A 19,389-nucleotide genomic window follows, 5' to 3' on the forward strand; every position below is an offset into this window, starting at 1 on the left:
GAGGTCATGTAGCCCTTGTCAGGTGAACACACCTCTCCTCACCTCACCTCACTCTCCCCGTCTTTGAAATGAGAATGACAATACTAACCTGCATAGAGTTCTAATGAGCATTATCACTACAACACTGATATGACTATTACTGCTATCAGCTGTGGAAAAGTTAAATATGATTTTTTAATTTTTTTATCTATATATGATAGCAGAATGCCTTACAATTCTTATTACATACATAGAGCACAGTTTTTCATATCTCTGGTTGTATACATAGTATATTCACACCAATTCGTGTCTTCATACCTGTACTTTGGATAGCAATGATGTTCATCACATTCCACCATCATTAATTATCCCATGCTCCCTCCCTTCCCCTCCAACTCCTCTTTTAATAATTTTTTAGTTTTTAAAATGATATTTCAATTACTATTTTAATGACAAAAATTGTTACTTTAATGGGTACTATGTGAGAATTCAATACATGTTACACTGGGTATAATGATCAAATCAAGGTAGTTAACAAATTTTGATTAATGCAATAATGTCCATGTTTATGGATACAGTGTAAAATTTCAGTACACGTATATAAAATGTAGTTATCATATTAGGTAATTAATATTTCTATCTCCTTAGCATTAATTTGTGTTTGAAGTCTTCAAGCTTCTAATAAACAAATATTCATTGTGAACTACAAACCTCCCACTATTCTGTAGAAAATGAGAACTTATTACTTATTTGGACACCCATTATATAACTTCTCTCTCTCTCTCTCTCTCTCTCTCTCTCTCTCTCTCTCTCTCTCTCTCTTGCCCACCACACTTCCCAGCCTGTAGTAGTCACTATTATTTATTCCAGTTAATTTTTTTAACATCCATATATGTCATAATTTGGTTATGAGGTGCTTCCCAAAAACTTCTTTGTTGATGTAGGAATATTCAGAGGTAAGATGATTGGATTATGAGAGATGTCACCTATTCAGTCCATCTGAGTTTGAATGGACTGATTTAAATTGTAATCAAGTGGGGTGTGGCTGGAGATGGGTCACCAGGGGCTTTCCCTGAAAGGGTGCATCTTCCCTAAGGCCCCTTTCCCTTGCTTCCTCTCTGCTTCAAGGCCACCATGAATGGAGCATGGTGCCATGCCCTTCCACCAAGACCTTCTGCCTCAACTTGGCCCAGAGCAATGGAGTCAGTCCACAGTGGAGTGAATCTCTGAAATTATGAACCAAAATAAAATTTTCCTACAGTAGATGGGGTAGAGAGAAGATGGGAGGGGAGGGGAGGGGAGGGGGGATAGTAGAGGATAGGAAAGGCAGCAGAATACAACAGTCACTAGCATGGCAATATGTAAATCAGTGGATGTGTAACTGATGTGATTCTGCAATCTGTATTCGGGGTAAAAATGGGAGTTCATAACCCACTTGAATCAAAGTGTGAAATATGATATGTCAAGAACTATGTAATGTTTTGAACAACCAACAAAAAAAAATTTAATAAAAAATAAAATAAAATAAAATTTTCCTCCTCTAAGTTGTTTTTGTCAGGATTTTTTTTTTCGTCACCAAAGGCTAACTAACACAACTTATATGATAAAACATGCAAAATTTGTTTTTTGGCATCTGACATTTTACTTAACATAATGTCCAAATTATGGCATTTTCAGGTAAATGGATAGAGCTGAAGATTATCAAACTAAGTGAATAATTCAAACTCAAAAACACAAAGGCTAAATGTTCTCTCAGAGAAGTGAATGATGATCCATAATGGGAGGTGGTGACAAAGGAACTTTGGATTGGGCAGAGGGAGTAGGGGGATAGGATAAGTGAGGGGCTGAAAAGGACATTGGAATGAGATGGACATTATTACCCCATATACATACATGTATGACTATACTACCAGTGTCACCCTGCACCATGTACAGATGAGAAGTTGAGCTCCATTTGTGTACAATGTGTCCAGATGCATTCTACTGTCATGTATAACTAATTAGAACAAATTTTAAAAATTAAAAATAAATGATATCATTCTTTTCATGGCTGAGTAAGACTGTATTGTACATATATACTACATTGCCATTACTTATTCCTCAGTTGATGGGCATCCATGATGATCCATATCTTAGCTATTATTAATAGTATAATAACAAACTTGGACTTATGGGAGTCTCTTTTTGATAATGCTGATTTTGTTTTCTTTGGAGATAATACATAAAGGATGGCTGTATCCTTTGGTAGGTCTAACTTAGCTTATAAGTAATAATCTATGCTCTTTTCCATAGTAGCTATATTAATTTACATCTTTACCAAGAGAGTATAAGAGATCCCTTTCTTCCACCAGCTTTTCTTATGTATTTTTTTTTCTTTTTGATTAAAGTCATTCTAATTGTGTAATATTCTATCTCATTATGGGTTTGATCTACATTTTTCTAGGGGCAAATGAAGCTGACCATTTTTTGGTTAATCTGTAGGTCATTGGAATTTCTTCTTTTGAGAAGTGACTATTCATATCCTGGCCCATTTTTAATTGGATCTTTTGTTATTAAATTTTTTAAGTTTTTTATATATTCTCAATATTAATTCCTTATAGATGAATAGTTTGCAAGTAGTTTTCCCATTCTGTAGGTTCACTTTTCACTCTGTTGAGTGTTTCTTTTGCTGTGCAGAGTCTTCTTAGTTTGATTGATTCCATTGTCAAATTTTTTTTTTGCTTTTATTTACAATGCTTAGTCAAATATAATTTATTGATCCATTACAAGCAACAAATCTCTGGCCTTAATTTAATAATGAAAAGTTATTGGTGGTTTATGTGACATATATGATTATATGTGACCAAACAATAGCTTCTCCATTTCCTATCCCTATTATCTTGAGAATCTCTTAACTTCAGTTGCTCATCTGCAAAACTGAAATAAAAATACTATTTATTACATAAGGTTATGGGAAGGATTACATGGAATTTACATACTTGACAACTGCGTGATATAAATAAATACAATAGACACAAAATTTTTTAGCTATCATCAAAAATGATAAAAATATCAACAATTTTATCACTAGAATTCCTTTCCCTTTACAATTAGAATAATTATAAGTGTGAATAATTTTTCTACAGACCCTTCAGACTCATCTTCTATACATAGGTCAGTCTGACCAAAGTCATAAAGTCAGAAATAATTATTCTGCTGAGAAATAAAGACATACCACTCAAAGTGGGGTCCACGTACTAGAAATCATGTGGACCCATGTTATAAATGCAGAATCTTTGACCCCACCTGACCCAGATTCACAGGATTCAAATCTGTTTTTCATCAATATCCTTAAGTGATTGATATGTACCATTGACGTTTAAAAAGCAATAGCCTAATAATGATTCTCTAAATTTGTAGCCACTAGAAACATGCAGCTATTTTAAATTGATTAAAAGTAAATAAAATGTAAAAATCAACTCCTGAGTAGAACTCAGATGGTCTGTCCTATTTCAGTGTTTATTTGCTCTTGGCCCCATGTCTTTCATTCATAAGCCCTCATTTTTCTTGATTCTAAACATTAGTTCTGAAGACAGTATATCATGCAATCATGGAGAGACAAATAAATATAAACTAGATACAAGCTGCTAAGTGACTCTTAAGTTAAAGGAGCAGAGGAAGTCATGGTAGAATTCCAGCTACACGCAGATGGATGAGAAGAGCTATTTTTCAGGCGGAGTAATGGCGGTCAGGGAAGTAAGTGACAAGGGAAAGAAAATTTATGATATATCTTACATCAGACCACATGGATGGCTTATCTCTCTCTACCTAAGAGCAGTTCTGAAAGCAGCCATCTCGAGGGACAATACCAATATAGAATTTGATCTGGGTCTTTTTTTTGCTAAATCCTCAAAAAAAGGCTTTTCACTTTCTTGAATGCAATTATCTTATCTCATTTTCTGCACAGAAGAGCTATTTGAGATCACCAAATTGTTCTCCTGTATCCTTCAAAGACACCTGGACCAATTTGTTGGGAGGGACCTACAAGTAGTGTTGGCTGACTGGCTGCATTCCAAGACCTCACTGCTGGTGAATCAAATCTGACATTGGAAGCTCCATAGGGCTTGTAGAGAGCTTTGATCAAATTGCTTAAGAAGTTGGCTGTGACACCAAGTAAAGGCTTATATTGCACCATTTTCTGAGGTTGAGAACATTAAGAAACATTTTTGAAAAGTGCAGATGAAATTAAAGTATGACTATAAGTCCATCTTTTCATTATCAGATTAGGGCACTAGCTATCAGCATATGCAAAGATTATATAATTGTGAAAGAATCAACCTTTCTTTAACCTACTATTTATTATTTTATAGGCTCAGAATATGTAAAGTTAGATACTGATTGTAAAGACAGGTGAGTTGCAAAGAAAAATATATGCCTGCTCTGAATTTGAAAATCACAAAGTTTATGATTTAAATGCTCTTTTGGATATTAACCAGTTTTGCACCTAATTTGAAAGCTTTAAGTCATTCATTTCCTCACTGATTATATAAAACTGTCTTTTTCCAATGCATTTCGAACCAGCTTTAACATCTTGGAAGTTCTTTCATTAATTAAACCCTTGACATATGTTCACTATGTAGTTATATAAGAAGAAGCATGTGTTTTCCCTTACAGCCATATACTTCAACATGATCAGTACTGTCTTATAGATCTTCACATCTGATCTAGAGCAAGTCTTCTAAAATCTCTACTGCTTCATCTGAGAAACAAAAATCTAGACATCACCCAAACCATAACATGGTTAACATTTTTGCTACCAGATAGAATTTTCTTAAGAAGATGGAGTCTTGATAAACCTACTACCCAGAAATAAAAATTAAATTGAAAAACAAAAGAAACCTTAATCCAGTTGAAAACTCCCAACTTTAACCTTCATCATCATTTATTGTCATCAATCATCATAAAAAAACAAAAATCATTTCTGTGATTCTGATAATTGAGTGAGGCTCCTTCTATCACCTCTTAATCTAGGAGACAGGTGCTCTGGTTTCTAATCCCCCAAATTCATCAGTAGTCCGATTTGAGTCATATTCAAACTTTTGTGTGTCATACTTTTGTGTCATACTCAAATTCTTAATTGTCTTACCAGTATACCAACTGAATCACATGGTCAGTTCTAAGATTCTTTTAACGGGTATTCATTTCTTAAAAAGAGAAAACTGAATAAGAATTAGATTCTAGTCTTTAAAACTTTCAGAGACAGAAATTGAGGAGCATATCCTACCCATTACTAATAATTACCACTGTAGATTTTATGCTGGCAATTTGACTGTTGCTTCCGATGCTTAAGCCATTTAATATGTTTTTACCTAAAGCATATCCATATGAATGGGTATTTTTCCCTAAAAATTGGCTTTAAATGGAAGCCAGCAGATGGTACAGTACTGTTATGATATCTGCTTAATTTTTTATCCCCTGTATAACCTTTTGGTGCTTTGTGATCTCTCTGAAATACCTTTTCCTTGTTACAGAGTGACTCATTTTGAGGTTTATATAACAATTATGGGCTTGTTATGTTGTACAACTCCAAACCAGCAATTTTCTATCATGATGCTTTTGCCCTGGGTTTTCCTTAACTAAAATTGCCTTGTGTGACCAATAAGCAATGTGAAGCTGACATTTCTGAGCCCAAGCAGCTAATCCTAGATTGTATTTACCTATTTTCAAATATTTGCACCATCTGTGATTCCATATTAGTTTTTTTGGATTCGCTGTTACAGCTCAAGGACTGTAGCTCTAAGAAGGAACGAAGCGGCACTCCGAATACAAAATATATTATAAGCATGAGATGGAATTTAACCATGAGATAGGGAAAGGAAGTAACAAATTCAGGAAAGTAAATGCATATTCAGTTCTTCATCTTCAAAATCCAAATGTTGTTGACTTCTTTGCATTTATAAGGAATATAAAAATGGATGTCATACATTTTCTTAACCAACTCCTAATCCATGTTTGCTTTAGAGCCAGGATAACTCCATATAATCTCCATGTCAATAAAAACAGGAGCTCAATATTAAAGGCAACCTTAAGTTCCTGATTTAGTCAAAGCAATGGAAAAAGCTGCTTTAATGCTAGGATTCCCAACTTCTGGGAACCTCAACATTTAACATAGTCTGATTTTCCATCACATGGCACATGTCTGGTACAGTGATCTAACACATTTTAATAGTCAAATAATAAGCATACCATTTTTCAGCAACAACCTAAGTAATAACCCATCTCATTGCTGACCTGCACAACAATACTGCAAGGTAAATATTATTCTATTTACAGATGAAGTAACAGATTTAGAATAAAACTTGGGTAAGTTGCTTAAACTAAAAAATCAAGGATCTAGGATTTAAGGTTAAGTGAAATGAATTGGTGGTCCCAGTTTCTTCTAATAGAAGAGAATTCTGTGTGATTCAAATCATCATCACATGAATTTATTTATTTAGCATATAAATGTTTCTCAAGTCTGGCCTTGGAATTTGGTATGATTACAGTTCTGTCTGGAATGTGAAGATCTGGGGAGTTCATTCATACTGCAGCAAGGGGAAGCCGAAGAAAGACAGCTTCTGCTTGTGCAGACAGAGGCACTGTCCTTTCCTTGGAGCAGTGGATCTCATTTTTGCAAAATGACTTCATGGCTGTGAGGTGATTTCTTGTCACAGCACAGTGAAGAACATGTATATGCATAGTCAAGACTATGACTTCATAGTCTTTAGTCTTGTGGAAAAGTGTTTAAAGTCCAAGAACAACTGGCCTAGGACTAACATATCACAAAGGAAATATGAAGAAATGTCAAATGAGTTTGGCTTCTGTACTCAAAATGATAAGCGTGTGGGCATATGTATATTTATACTGATGTCAAATACTAAGGGAGGCAGATGTGTCACCATGACACCATCGAAGGTTATACTGGCAGCTGAATCTGGAATCATGCCACATGAGCAATGGTCATATATGAAAATATCCTGTTATGGTTTGGATATGAAGTATCCCCCCAAATCCACCTTTGAATATGAATGCAGGAATATTGAAAGGTAAAATGATCACATTGCAAGAACCTTAACCTAATCAGTATATCCTAGTTCGAATGAATTAACCAGGTGATAATTGTAGGCAGGTGGGGGGCATGGATGGAGTATGGGGATCACTGTGGCTGCACTATATAAAAGTTCATCTGCCCCTGCAGCCCTTTCCCCTTTGTCCCTCTGCTGTTTGGATGTCGTGAGGTAAGCAACCTTCCTCTGTCACACCCTTCTGCCATGCCATTCTGCCTGACCTCAGGCACAGAGCAATGGAGTCAGTCTACCATGGATTAAACTTTGAAACCATGAGCCAAAATAAACATTTCCATCCTCTAAGTTTGTTCTCTTTCGATATTTTGGTCACAGATATGAAAAGCTGACTATCACATACCCAGAATGAAGTTGAGCCTCCAACCCTAACCAATGGTGTGACCTTAGACAAGTCACTTCGCTTCTCCATTGTCTGTTTCCAGATTTCAAAACAGAGATGTTAGATTCAGGGGACAGAGTAATTTCTCAGAACATTGTCATAATTTATAATGTTTTGGCTATCTGAAGGGAGGAATTCAGAAAAGTGAGGCTGCTACTGATATCGAGGTATTCAGTCTACAAGTCAGGAAATCAAGTTTTGGAAAGATAATGGCTTTCAGAGATGTGAAGAAATGGGAAGAACTGAATTTAAACTTGGAGATGGCAGACACAACCAATGCAAAGAAAAATGACAGAACCAGAACCCTTTTGAGACCAACTCTCTGAGCAAAAAGGAAATCTGTAAGCAGTAGAAGAGACCACTCAATGCCACAGTGACACTAACATTATGTAAGCCTCATTTAGAGCAATGAAAATCAAACTCTATAGATTGTGAAGAAGGATGAAGCACTTCCACTTCAATTCCAGGTTCAAATCACACACACCTATCACCACCAATTTGATTGTCAAGAAGTAGCATACACACAATCCCTATGATCAGAGGAAAGAAATAACCCTTAAATGCTGGACGTGTGAAAACATACTCACTTTATTTCATAAGCCTTTATGTATTCTAGTACTCTAAAAAAGGAAACAAGTGGTATGTGCAATCTTTTTCCTTCAGAGTCCCTAGAAGTTAATTGGTAGACTAAAAAAAAATCTTTTCAGAAATTCATAGATCACAGAAATCACAGAAAAATTTAAATTATAGAGTAAAATAGTCAAACAAATGATCTATTTCTAAATTGGAGAAATTCTTCATGAAATTCAGGTATTTTTTTCCCCTCTCAAAATGGTATATATTTTAGCTCAATTTGATTGAAGGTTGCCTTGGTGCCTAATCTTCAATTGTTTCTAAGGGAGAAGAAGTTATTAGGCAAGTTTTGTGAAGCATTGAATTAAAAGGCTGCTTTATGAAAAAAGACTTCCAGCACTTGTTTCAAAACATGTAAAATAAAAAGCGGTCATTTCTTGCATTCATTTACTTAAATTAAACCATTCCTGGCAGCACAAAGTGATTAGCAGAGGCATGAGTATCAGGGTTTTTCACTCACTCAGTTCCTTACACCCAAAGTAAACTCCTGCTCCAGTAACAAGAAAGGCCTACTGCTTCCTGAACAAGCATTATTAATGCAACTTCAAGTAGTCTCTCTGGTCCATTATTTGAAAATAAATCACGAGAGAGCCTGCCATTCAAGTTCCCAATTATATAATTCGGTTTTGTCGAATTGCTGTTTTCAGAGCGGAGACCCTTAGATGAAATAAGAAACTGAATCTTCATTGAGCTCTCAAAAAAAGGGTGGGGATAAAGATCATAAAAATGGCTTTTCCCCTCACTTTTCTTCATTTGCTGTCTTGCAATTTGATACATAGGTTTTTGTCCTAACCCAGGAAAATCGATAAGCAAGATAAATTACAATAATAGTAAAGCCAGACAATACACAGCTTGTCTGGAGAGCATTTCCAAATGTAAAAGTCTGTGTTGATTATACATTCAAATAACTTTCCTTGAATTTCAAGTCAATATATCATCGGTTCCCATATGCAAAGAATTTCTATGTCAATCATTTCTGGGAATCAAACTTCTGGAAAGAGAATTTTAAACCAGGAATACTTCAGAAAAGCTTCTAAGTAAGGCCTTTGGGGAAACAGGTTGTTTAAAAATAGCAGAAATCGGTAAAGTTACCCCAACAGATTTTTATCTAATGTCCTGTGATAATCTAACTGTAAAATACTTCATGTATCTAGATACTAAGTATATATACATCAACTCAATATCATATAATATGGATGTATATTGATTGTATACTTATTATACTCATGTATTATGTTGCCTGTACATTTGTTAAAGGTGTGCACTCATATGTATTCAGCATTTTCAGTAACATAAATGCAAAATTGCCCTTCAAAAAATGAAATGATCTCCTCCAAAGATGTAGAAGAGCAGTAGCATTACAATAAAATATCTATCCAGTTTCTGCTTTGGGCAGATGCTATACAAACCATTCACATTTCCTGTGCTAACCATTACAACATTCTCGCCATTTGAAGAATTTCTGAGGGGCTATAGTTGCATAGTTAACAGTAGGTGAAGGATGCAGCCTGGAATCTGTTTTTCTCTATTCTCAATCCTACATCAAGTTGACCGCCCCCCCCAAAACAACTTAAAACTGAAAATCATTTGGCAATTCCAAAAAATGTTGCAGAACATACCATTCTGATTAATGAAACAGGCATATCACCTAAATGCTGGATAAAATTAACATTTTAAGGTTTTCCAAATATTTCATGATAAAAGGAAGATAAAATTTTTATTACATAGAAGTCGTAATAAAGAACTGTGGACAATAATTCCTAAAACAAAACAGTTCCGAATAGAGCATTTATTTTTTTCAATTTCCAATGAAACTGAATTGCCTGTATTTATTGTCACAGTGAGTGCTATATTTATTATAATCTATGTATGGGCCTGTCTGAAATTCTGACACTTGGGGATGACTTGACAACAATGAATATACAATAGGGAAGCTTTCTCCTAATTGCCCCATTCTTTTTACTGATCCCCCTTCCCAGACGCCTCTCTGCCATCTTGGAAATGACAAGCATATGTAATAGGTGATAAGAGCATCTAGCTGTTATGGGGAATGGTAGGTGAACAGTTTAAAAGTCTTAAAGAACAGGTGCTCTCCAGACAGGAAAATGCACACAGAGATTCATTGTTGAAAAAAAAATTGTTAATCAGATCAATAAAAACTTTTAAACAACAGTGTGCTGGAAATAATCAGGACTAAGCTATATGACTTATCGAGGAGGGGCAGCATATACTCAGGGAAGAAACATTGATAACAACATGAGGCAGTGCATTTGTGGGGAAGTTTATGTTCCTTGACCCATTTTGGACCCTATGCAGGTCTTCAGATCGAAAAAAGATTTGAACTTTCTTGGTTGAAGCATGTCTTAGCATATGTCCCCATTATAATGTTCAATAGCACATGAACTTGATTAGGACATGCATAAAGTCCCTTAGCAAGGATGAAAATATATGGTGGCAATGCTTAGTTCAATTCTCCCACCACCAATGACAATAGGGGGTCAGATCCTGGGGTCTTGAGTTCTCCATTTCTGTACACATTCCTGCTACACTGACCAAAATCTCATCCATCCCTTGACATAGTTCTATAAATCACATCCCTTTTCTCTTCAAGTATTTTATTTCTCAGATCAATTATCATCAGGTGAATGCATTGGGAACAAGAGGCAACCTATTTAGAAGCTAGTTCAACTGTTAGTGAGAATCAGCCAAAGTTTACTTTCAGTCCTGCACTGAATGGGATGGTGAAGAAGTAAGTTTTGACTAAATGGCTGCTGAGATTGAAAAAAAAAAAAAAATGTTTTGAAGTGTGAATATCTCCCAAATTTAGACCCGATGTCCAAATCTATTAATATAATATTTACATGTATGCACAAACTCATGTGTAATCTAACAAATATGTGTACTGAATAATGTGATTATCTGTAACATGTTAAAACAACGTACTAGCTATCTGTGGTTTACTGATCCTCCTTTTTTTTTTAATAAAAAAATTCTTATTCCCAGAGTGTATACTTAAGGTGAAGATTTAGTATAAGGTATTATTCAAAACTTACATGCTATCTCAGTTAGTCCTCATAACAAGCATGTAAAGGACCTCTAGTCACCTCTATTCATGGATGAAATGGAGAAATTGAGTTACCCTGCCCAATAAAAACACAGTGGGTCCTCATGGAGCTGGAATGTATATGAACTTGGATCCGTGAATTCCAGTGCGTAACTCATAGTTAATGTTAAATAAACATTTGTGGTTGATGGCATAAAACACATTCTAGCACTCTATGCACTGTAAATAAATTAAATATGCTTATACCTACTATAACTTCAAACATTCTATAATCATAAATCATCCAAGAAACTGAAATTTTTCAAAGAGCTTTACTTTTTTACCAGACAGGGAGAATTTTAGTTTGAATGTTTCATTTTCAAGGAAATATGCTTCATAAGATAAAGCAGCATTAATATTTAATAACACAATTTTCTTTAACTTGTTTTTATATAATTTAATCTTTTTTAAATGTGCAGTTTGTTCAGTCCCTGAAATTAAGAATAGATATATTTACACATATTAGATATTTCCCAACAAGCAATATTTTGTGGTGTGTTCTTAACTCAGTAGATAAAATTTTTCATAAAAATATTTATATTAGACATTATATACTATATTACACAGTTAATATCATGTTATCTAAAAAGTATAAAATACGATATTATTCAACTGAAATTATATTTCTAACAAAATATATAAATCTGCATCCCCCATTAGATACTTATATTTTAAATATTGAAAGATTAGAAGAAAAGTTATAAATCTTCTATAAAATAGCTTTTTCAGATAATTTATAAAACTTATTCTCAAGGATCCATGTGAAAAATACTAGCTTATTGACTAAATTATGACATGTTTACATATTAGCAAGTGAACACAGAAGAATAAACTTTCTGCAATTGTTTTTTCAAGCATACATTTGAAAATTTGAATCTGGTCGGGTTGACAAAAGCTAAAGTAAAAACACTGAATACCAATTTCTACATTGAAACATTTTTGATTCATAATATTTAAGAGTCAAAAGTACAAGGGATATTTTCCAGAAGGCGTTTTACCCATTATATGTTACCACAGTTCTGACCATAGGTTAATTCATGAAGAGGCTGCCACATGCTGAATTGTAAGAGATTGGTTTTCTGCAAAAATGATTAAAAAAAAAAAAGAAAGAAAGAAAGAGCATAACCAATGTTACCTTTGGAGGCAAACCATTTCTTTAAAAATATTTAAATATTTTAGAAAATAGGGCTCCTTCCATTTTGTTTGTTTTTGTTTTTTATTTCTGTGTATGGGGGTGTATTGTTTTGTTTGGAGCTGAGATGACAAGCCAACTATTTAAGGCAATATTTTTCCCCATTGGATTCAGCAGAAGGCTGCCACCTGGTGGAAATATGAGCAAATTCTAAAGTTACTCTCCTGACTAAAAAAAAAAAAAAAAAATGTATTCAATTAACAAACCTTGAGAATCTCATCATCTCCAGAGGCAAGTGACACAAAGACTAAAAAATTTTTCTAAAAACTTCCTAGATGCTTATGAGAGTCGATATAGTTCATTTTTTATTGTTTAGATCAATAGAGGAGATATTAACTTTAAAATGAATAAAGTACTTGACTAAACTTTCAAAAGCTATCATTTACACTTACAGTTGAAGATTTAAACAAATACTTTATCCATTTTCCATTGAAGGTAATGGGCACACACACACACACTCATGTACAATTTTCAAATTGTGCAAATAGTCTCTCTTCCTATAATAGGAATATGTTAGTCGGTGATTGTGCAGAAAATAGGAGATGAGGCATCACACTTAAAGGAGCTCTTAAGTCTAATTCCATGACCTCCATCACTTCTGAAGATAAGTTTGGTCAAACTCCTTGATTTCTATAATCTTCTCTATTCTTATTTTTATAATGGAAATAGCAACAAGCTGTGCCTCAAAAAGTTGATCTGAGACTCAAAAAGAAAATTGCATTCAATAAATGTTTTCTTATCCAACCCCAAGAACAGTAGTCTACGCATGACTTCAGGAGGTGATTGTTTTCAAATAATAAATTACAACTAGTCATTTAAGATTTTTGGATTCCTCAGTGTAAAGTGAGGTATTGATTGTGTTAAGTGGAAATGACTGCATCTGCCTATGTCAAAGCATTTATTTTTAGATATTTAATAAAAGTAGAATATTATAAAAACCATGAAAATAACTGTTGTAACCATTTGTTTAATCAACAAAACTCTAAGAGAAAGATTACTAACATGATAAAATTCTTTCTAATAGTTCAGAATATTAAGAGAATATTTAATAGTTCAGAATGTTAAGAGAATATTTAGTAGTTCAGAATATTAAGAGAATATTTAAAAACCCAGGCAGATTTCTGGGTATGGAAGTCTCTGATCATGGTCCCCTGTGATAGAGGGAACAGATAAGATGAAACAGGAGGCCAAGCCTCCTGTAGAAGTATAACAGTAAACAAATTATATGACTCATAATCATTTTTGCTTAAAAAATTCTATGGATTTCCATTGTGCTAAATGGTATTTGATGGCCTCCAGGCAAGGCATTTTTTTGAGGTTTATAAAAATCTCTATCATGGAAACTGAAAGACTTTTTTGGCAACATTCAAAAGTTTAAATCATTCCAAATCAATACATAGTGAATGATTAGCTGAAGCATGCCCCCTGTTTAACCACTAGGTACAATTTCATAAAAGTACATCTTAAATTAACTTTGTGAATATTCTTTTTAATTATCATAGAAGCTAGCAAAATTAATCATATTTTTGGAGAGGGACTGTATCTAGTAATGCATGAAAGTTGTGTGGCAATTGCAGAATTAAACCATAATGACTAATTCTGTTCATAAAATCTTAGTGAGCCTAACAAAAAGTGGTTTAAGTATTCACAGCAAACATCTACATTATATGATGATCATTTCACATGTCAATCTTTGGACAAAAGAATATCCTAGACATAACAATTTCCTAGGAATTTTGAAAAAAGTCTCCCAGGGATACTGCTATGTATATTTCTGTTGGACTTTCTTTCCTTGGCAAAATCTATCTCTTGAATTTTAACAAATTTAAAATGCATACCACTGACATATTGAAATCATGTAGACACTCAGAAAAAATCACTTTAAAATGCTCAATTAAAACAGGATTTATGCAGATGGCCACTCCCTGAATATTTGAAGTGGCCATAAAAATGTGCATACTAACAAGGAAAATGGATTCAAGCTTGAACCTCTCTCATCCTGTGAATTTTAAGTATCAGATTAGTAGTGACAAAAGGATTTCCTGTGCATACACAACGTGTCCACTATTTACATATACATTCACAGCTTCTGTGTGCTCTGCTTTGCCTCTTCCTCCCCACCTCCATCACTGAACTGTTTGCAGCACCTCAAGTAACCAGCTGGTGTCACAGGTTAGTGAGCAAAGATTTCATGTGGGGACTCTCACCTGACTAATCGTTCTTATTGGTAGCATCATTCCAAGAGCAGTAGAGAGGCTCAGTGGCTTGTTAATGAAATTTAAGGCTGTCAGCCTGAAAGAGGATCCATGCTCCCCTATTGAAATTATTTTTATGCATCAGCTAACCAGTTTTTACATTGTAATGTGTGCCAGGATGGGGAGGGGGAGACTGTAAGAGGAAGAAACATTATGATACATTGTTTTAATATTTTCACACTTATCTAAGGATATGGAGCAAAGAGAACGTTCAAGAACATAAACACTTTGTAAAAACTGAAACATTCAACCACATAAACCGAGAGGCATCTTTAAGGCATTGGATCATCTCCACCACCTGTGTGAAACATATGTGAGGGAAATGAGAAGGGGAGGAAAGGAGAGAAAAGAGACCACAAGCCAGGAGAGATGACCAAGACTGGAATATTAATAACAGCATTCCTGGCATTGCTTCCTCTGCCTTGCCGCCACTCCTGGGCGATTTGGACAGCTCCCTTAACATGCTCTTCAGTGCTTAGAATACACGAAAAACCCAGCTGCTGCTGAAGTCTAGCTGTTTGCACCCCCTGGCACCCCACTTCTGGTGGTAAACTGGGAGTGTCTCTGCCGGGAACGCCTCCAGCAGCCCTTGACAGTGCGCTCAGGGCAAAGAGCCCTGTCTCCGGTACTCCAATGCCTGCCTGGGTCCTCCAGCTCCTTAGTTCTGTGCTGACCTAAGCGCGGCTTTCTCTGTCCAATTCTAATTGATGTTAACGTGACCGCACCTTCAGTGGGCTCATCAGAGCCTCCCCTCTCCTAGCCAAAGCATCTCAGCGCTCCCGACCTTCCAACTTTGGGAAAAAGCGTCACTGAACTCCTGAATCACCCCCAATTCAGGAAAAGAGACGAGATGGGGATCCACCATACTCTTATGGTTCAGATCCCTAAAATCGAAACAAAAAGGGGTGGTGGGTGTGGAGGGACGGAAAAGGGACAGAAATAACCCTCAGCCAACACAAGGCACCTCATCTCTGCAGACACAACACGTCTGGACCCAAGAAATCACTAGTCAGTACCTTCCAGGCTCCCATTAATGATTAATGCCTTTCTGGTCCCCAAGCCCGGTTCTACTCAGCAGACTACAGATGCTGGGTACACCCTCTTCTCCCATCCAGTCTCCCCCACGACCCCAGTCGCTGTCTTTTCAAAAGAATATACAAAGGAAAGAAAAAAACTCTGTCGGCCTAAAGGTCATTTGCTACTTGGGTCGCTTTGACCAGTGCGCGTTTGGGCTACAGCAAGACCGGGCTCGAACCCTGCAAGTGGTCTTCTCCCGGAGCGCGGCAGATTCATTCAGCGTGTGTTAATAGAAGCCAAGAATCCTGATTCCAATGGACTGGTCCACCTCTCCCTCCCATGGTGGACCGCCCGCAGAGGATCCCCAGGGCACCCCCAGCCTTTACCTCTCTTCCCCCTTCCCCGCGGCTCTCCACCTTGCGCATCCTCTCGCCGGGCCCCAGAGCGCACTCAGAAGCGCTAACTTCCTGCTGAGTCCATGGATGAGCAGAGGAGAGCCTGGAACTGGGGCGGGGGGAGGGTGGGGAGAGGGAGGCGTGGGAGCCAAGCCGTGGAGGAGAGGAGGGGGGAGCGCGGACTGAAGCCACCCCTCCTGGGAGGGCCTGGTCCCAGCTGCCAACTCTCACCTGGTCCACCGGCTGCGCCTGGCTTGTCCTCGCCCCCGGGGTGGGCTGCTGCTCCTGCTTCATGGCTGTCATCGCCGGCGGCCCGCTTTGGAGCTCACTTCCTTGCGGGCACTTCAGACTCAGGGACCGTCACTTGGCAGCGATCGCATGTCACAGGCGCCCGTCGCTCTCCGAATTGGCGGAAGGGAAAGCGGCAGCGACGGGGTTGGGGGGAGGGGAGTGATGGGGAGGGGGAGAAGAGCGGCAGCAGGCAGGCTTCCCTTCTCAGGATCCCTCTTTCGGCTACCGCAGACCCTCTAACTCCCCACTCCCCCCGCCCCCCACCACCGGAAAGCGTAGAGACCAGACACTACCAAGTGGCAAGTTAGTGGAGCGGCGAGCGGCTGGCTTCCAGCACCTGACTGCGCTGGAGCGATGTCTCGCAGCGTCGGAGGAGCCCGTCTTGCATTCTACCGCAGTCCGCTTCCCCCTCCCGCAAAGCAGCCCGCCCTCGGGGGCCCCCAGCGCCTGGCTCAGCGCGCCAGGTGGAGCAGCCCAGCGCTGCGCTCCAGCATCTCCCGAGCAACCGCAACGCGGGAGAAAGCCCTGTGCGGCGCGCGAGCTCCCCACTCGTGCAGCCGAGGCTGCCGGGCTCTGCGGGCTCCCCTAGCCCCTCCGCCCCCCCCCCCACCCCGCGGGTTCCTACTAAAACCCGGAGAAGCGGAGTGAGCCCGTGCAAAGCCCTTGGTGGCTCCAGAGCTGCCACTGGGCATGCTCTGGTGCTCCTAGAAGGCAGGGGGCAACCGCAGACAGGGGCTTGGAGCCCCACTGGTAGCGAGCAACACCTGTCAGGATCTAGGAGGGTGGTCCCAGATCAAGACCTGAGCTCCCGCCCCTCCTGATTTGGGGCAGTGGACATTCTTTAGCCTCTCTCCTGCATTTCCCAGATGGCTAGCTGCCTAGTTAATGCCAGTGAAATTCCTAAAGATTGGCTAAAAATGTCCTTAATGATAACCTGATACTTAGAAGGAAAAAAAAAATCCTGGAAACATGTAGAAAACCCTTTAGATTTTAAGTTTTTCAGATCAACATAACCTTCTCCCAAAGTATGTTTATTGGGCATCTACCATGTGCCAAACATACTTTAAAGGCTGAGGAAAGAGAGCAGGGGGAAAGAGAGTAAGAAGCCAACCCTACCAAAACCCCTGACTGAAGGGAACTAACTTCATAGCATAGCGTCTGGGAGCCTGGAGCAAGAATATAAACCAAAGAGTCAGCATAGCTCTTTGGAAGTGAAATATCTGAGTACAATAGACAAAGTTCACTAATGTCATCCTCACCCAGTAGGACATGGTTCCTCCAAGGCTTTCCCTTGGGTACTAAGAAGGATATGCAGTAGGCAGGTGGAACATAAGCAGCCCTTCAGTCTCAGCTACAGGCTTCTGGAGATTGCTCAGTGGAGAAAAGTCAGGAAGGAGTCCAGATGTTGTTGAATTCAACACAAGTGTTGTGATGCAGTCCCAGAGCAAAGAACTGAGAATATGGAGAGTGGTGCAGGATAGCCTGGAGTTAGGTATCCTTATCTAAGGATTGATTCTCTTCTTGTCTAAGTTATTCAGTGCAAGAACTCACCTGACAGCTGACAGGGCTATTGTAGAATGGTGCTGCAGCCTTGTCAATTCCTAAAACATGAATTATCATGCTTGTGGTAAACATTAACTGTATCAATAACTTCATCAAAATACACTTTTTAAAAATAAATACATCCGTGATTACCAGTAGGAAAATCTAATCTCCATAAAGGGAAGAACTTACTTTTCAAAAATATGTACTCCAGGCCATATTGTGACTATTAGATAGAAATAACTTTGCTAGTTGTAAAGATATCAAGCAAATTTAAAAAAGAAGAAGAAGAAGAAGAAGAAGAAGAAGAAGAAGGAGGAGGAGGAGGAGGAAGAGGAGGAGGAGGAGGAGGAGGAGGAGGAGGAGGAGGAGGAGGAGGAGGAGGAGGAGGAGAAAATAACAAGGCACTGGTAAAATAGCTATTTGGTAGTTTATCCAGTAAACCTGACTATAAAGATTTCACAAGAAATTTGAGGGACAGGGAGGGGGGAAAGGAAATGTGTTATTAGAAAATGTTTTCATCTTTACATTTTGTTCTTCAGTGGTTATTTTGGCATAGTCATCATTTTAAATTTTGGACAATCTGTTTGACTTAAAGGCATTTAGTTTATGATGGTGACTTCAGTCACACAGGACAAGTACATACTAGAGGGAATTCTCCTCATTCTATTTAAGATTACTTATTTGATTCAATTCAGTCATTGAACTTTCATCCATTTTCAGTATTCAGTATAAAATTTACTTTGGTTACAAATCAAGACATAAATTGTTAGATGTATCACTTGCAGTGTGTGTGTGTGTGTATGTGTGAGTGAAAGAGAGACACAGAGAGAATGTTTTTTAAAGAAGGCTTTTCTGAGTCTTCATCTTTTGTGTGAGTTGTTACGTGTTCAAGCTAAGAACATTAATTTTTAGCTCTTGAGATTTAGGTTAAGGTCACTAATTAAAATGTAATCAGATAATAAACTGATTTTTTCCAATTTAAATATTCTGGGTTTTTTTGATACACTTAAATTACAATGTTAGATTTTTCAACTTTCTATCCAACTTAATTTCTTATTTAGGAAAAAAATTCCAAAATTTCCAAGAAAAATATAGGAATACTTACACTTCAAGTGAAAATGTTTGCAGTTGTGTTTTGTATGCTTGTTGAATATGGTATTATTAAAGAGAAAACAAAAACACCACTTTGCAATTAAATGTCTACAAGATTTTAAAACTACTCACATGAATTCAGCCCTCATTCAGAGAATACAAGAAACATTTATACAAGACTAGGTGTTAGAAGATAGCTACTGTTGCTCCTTTGGGCATGGACTAAGGGCCACAGCAAAGTCATTTATCTCTTGTCTCTACTTTCTTACCTGTTAAAATTAAAATGTTTAGACTACATGACTATTAAGATCGCTTCTATCTCTAAATTTCTGATTGTATATTGATTTTATAAGCCAAAAGACTATCCTCTGAATGATAAATTATTTGTATGTGCTTAAAACTTAC

General features: G+C 37.5%; 1 protein-coding gene across 1 annotated transcript in view; it reads right to left on the reverse strand.

Moving 5' to 3' along the window:
• The window catches only part of Dpp10 (dipeptidyl peptidase like 10), a 622,276-nt gene extending 605,917 nt beyond the window's left edge, over nucleotides 1–16,359 (reverse strand). Inside the window, exon 1 of the mRNA XM_076865657.2 lies at nucleotides 16,288–16,359. Coding sequence (XP_076721772.2) covers nucleotides 16,288–16,359 — 72 coding nt within the window. The remainder of the gene's footprint in view (nucleotides 1–16,287) is intronic.
• Between the last annotated feature and the right edge of the window lie 3,030 nt (nucleotides 16,360–19,389).

Source organism: Callospermophilus lateralis, chromosome 9, assembly GCF_048772815.1.
Source record: "Callospermophilus lateralis isolate mCalLat2 chromosome 9, mCalLat2.hap1, whole genome shotgun sequence".
Classification (NCBI taxonomy): Eukaryota; Metazoa; Chordata; class Mammalia; order Rodentia; family Sciuridae; genus Callospermophilus; species Callospermophilus lateralis.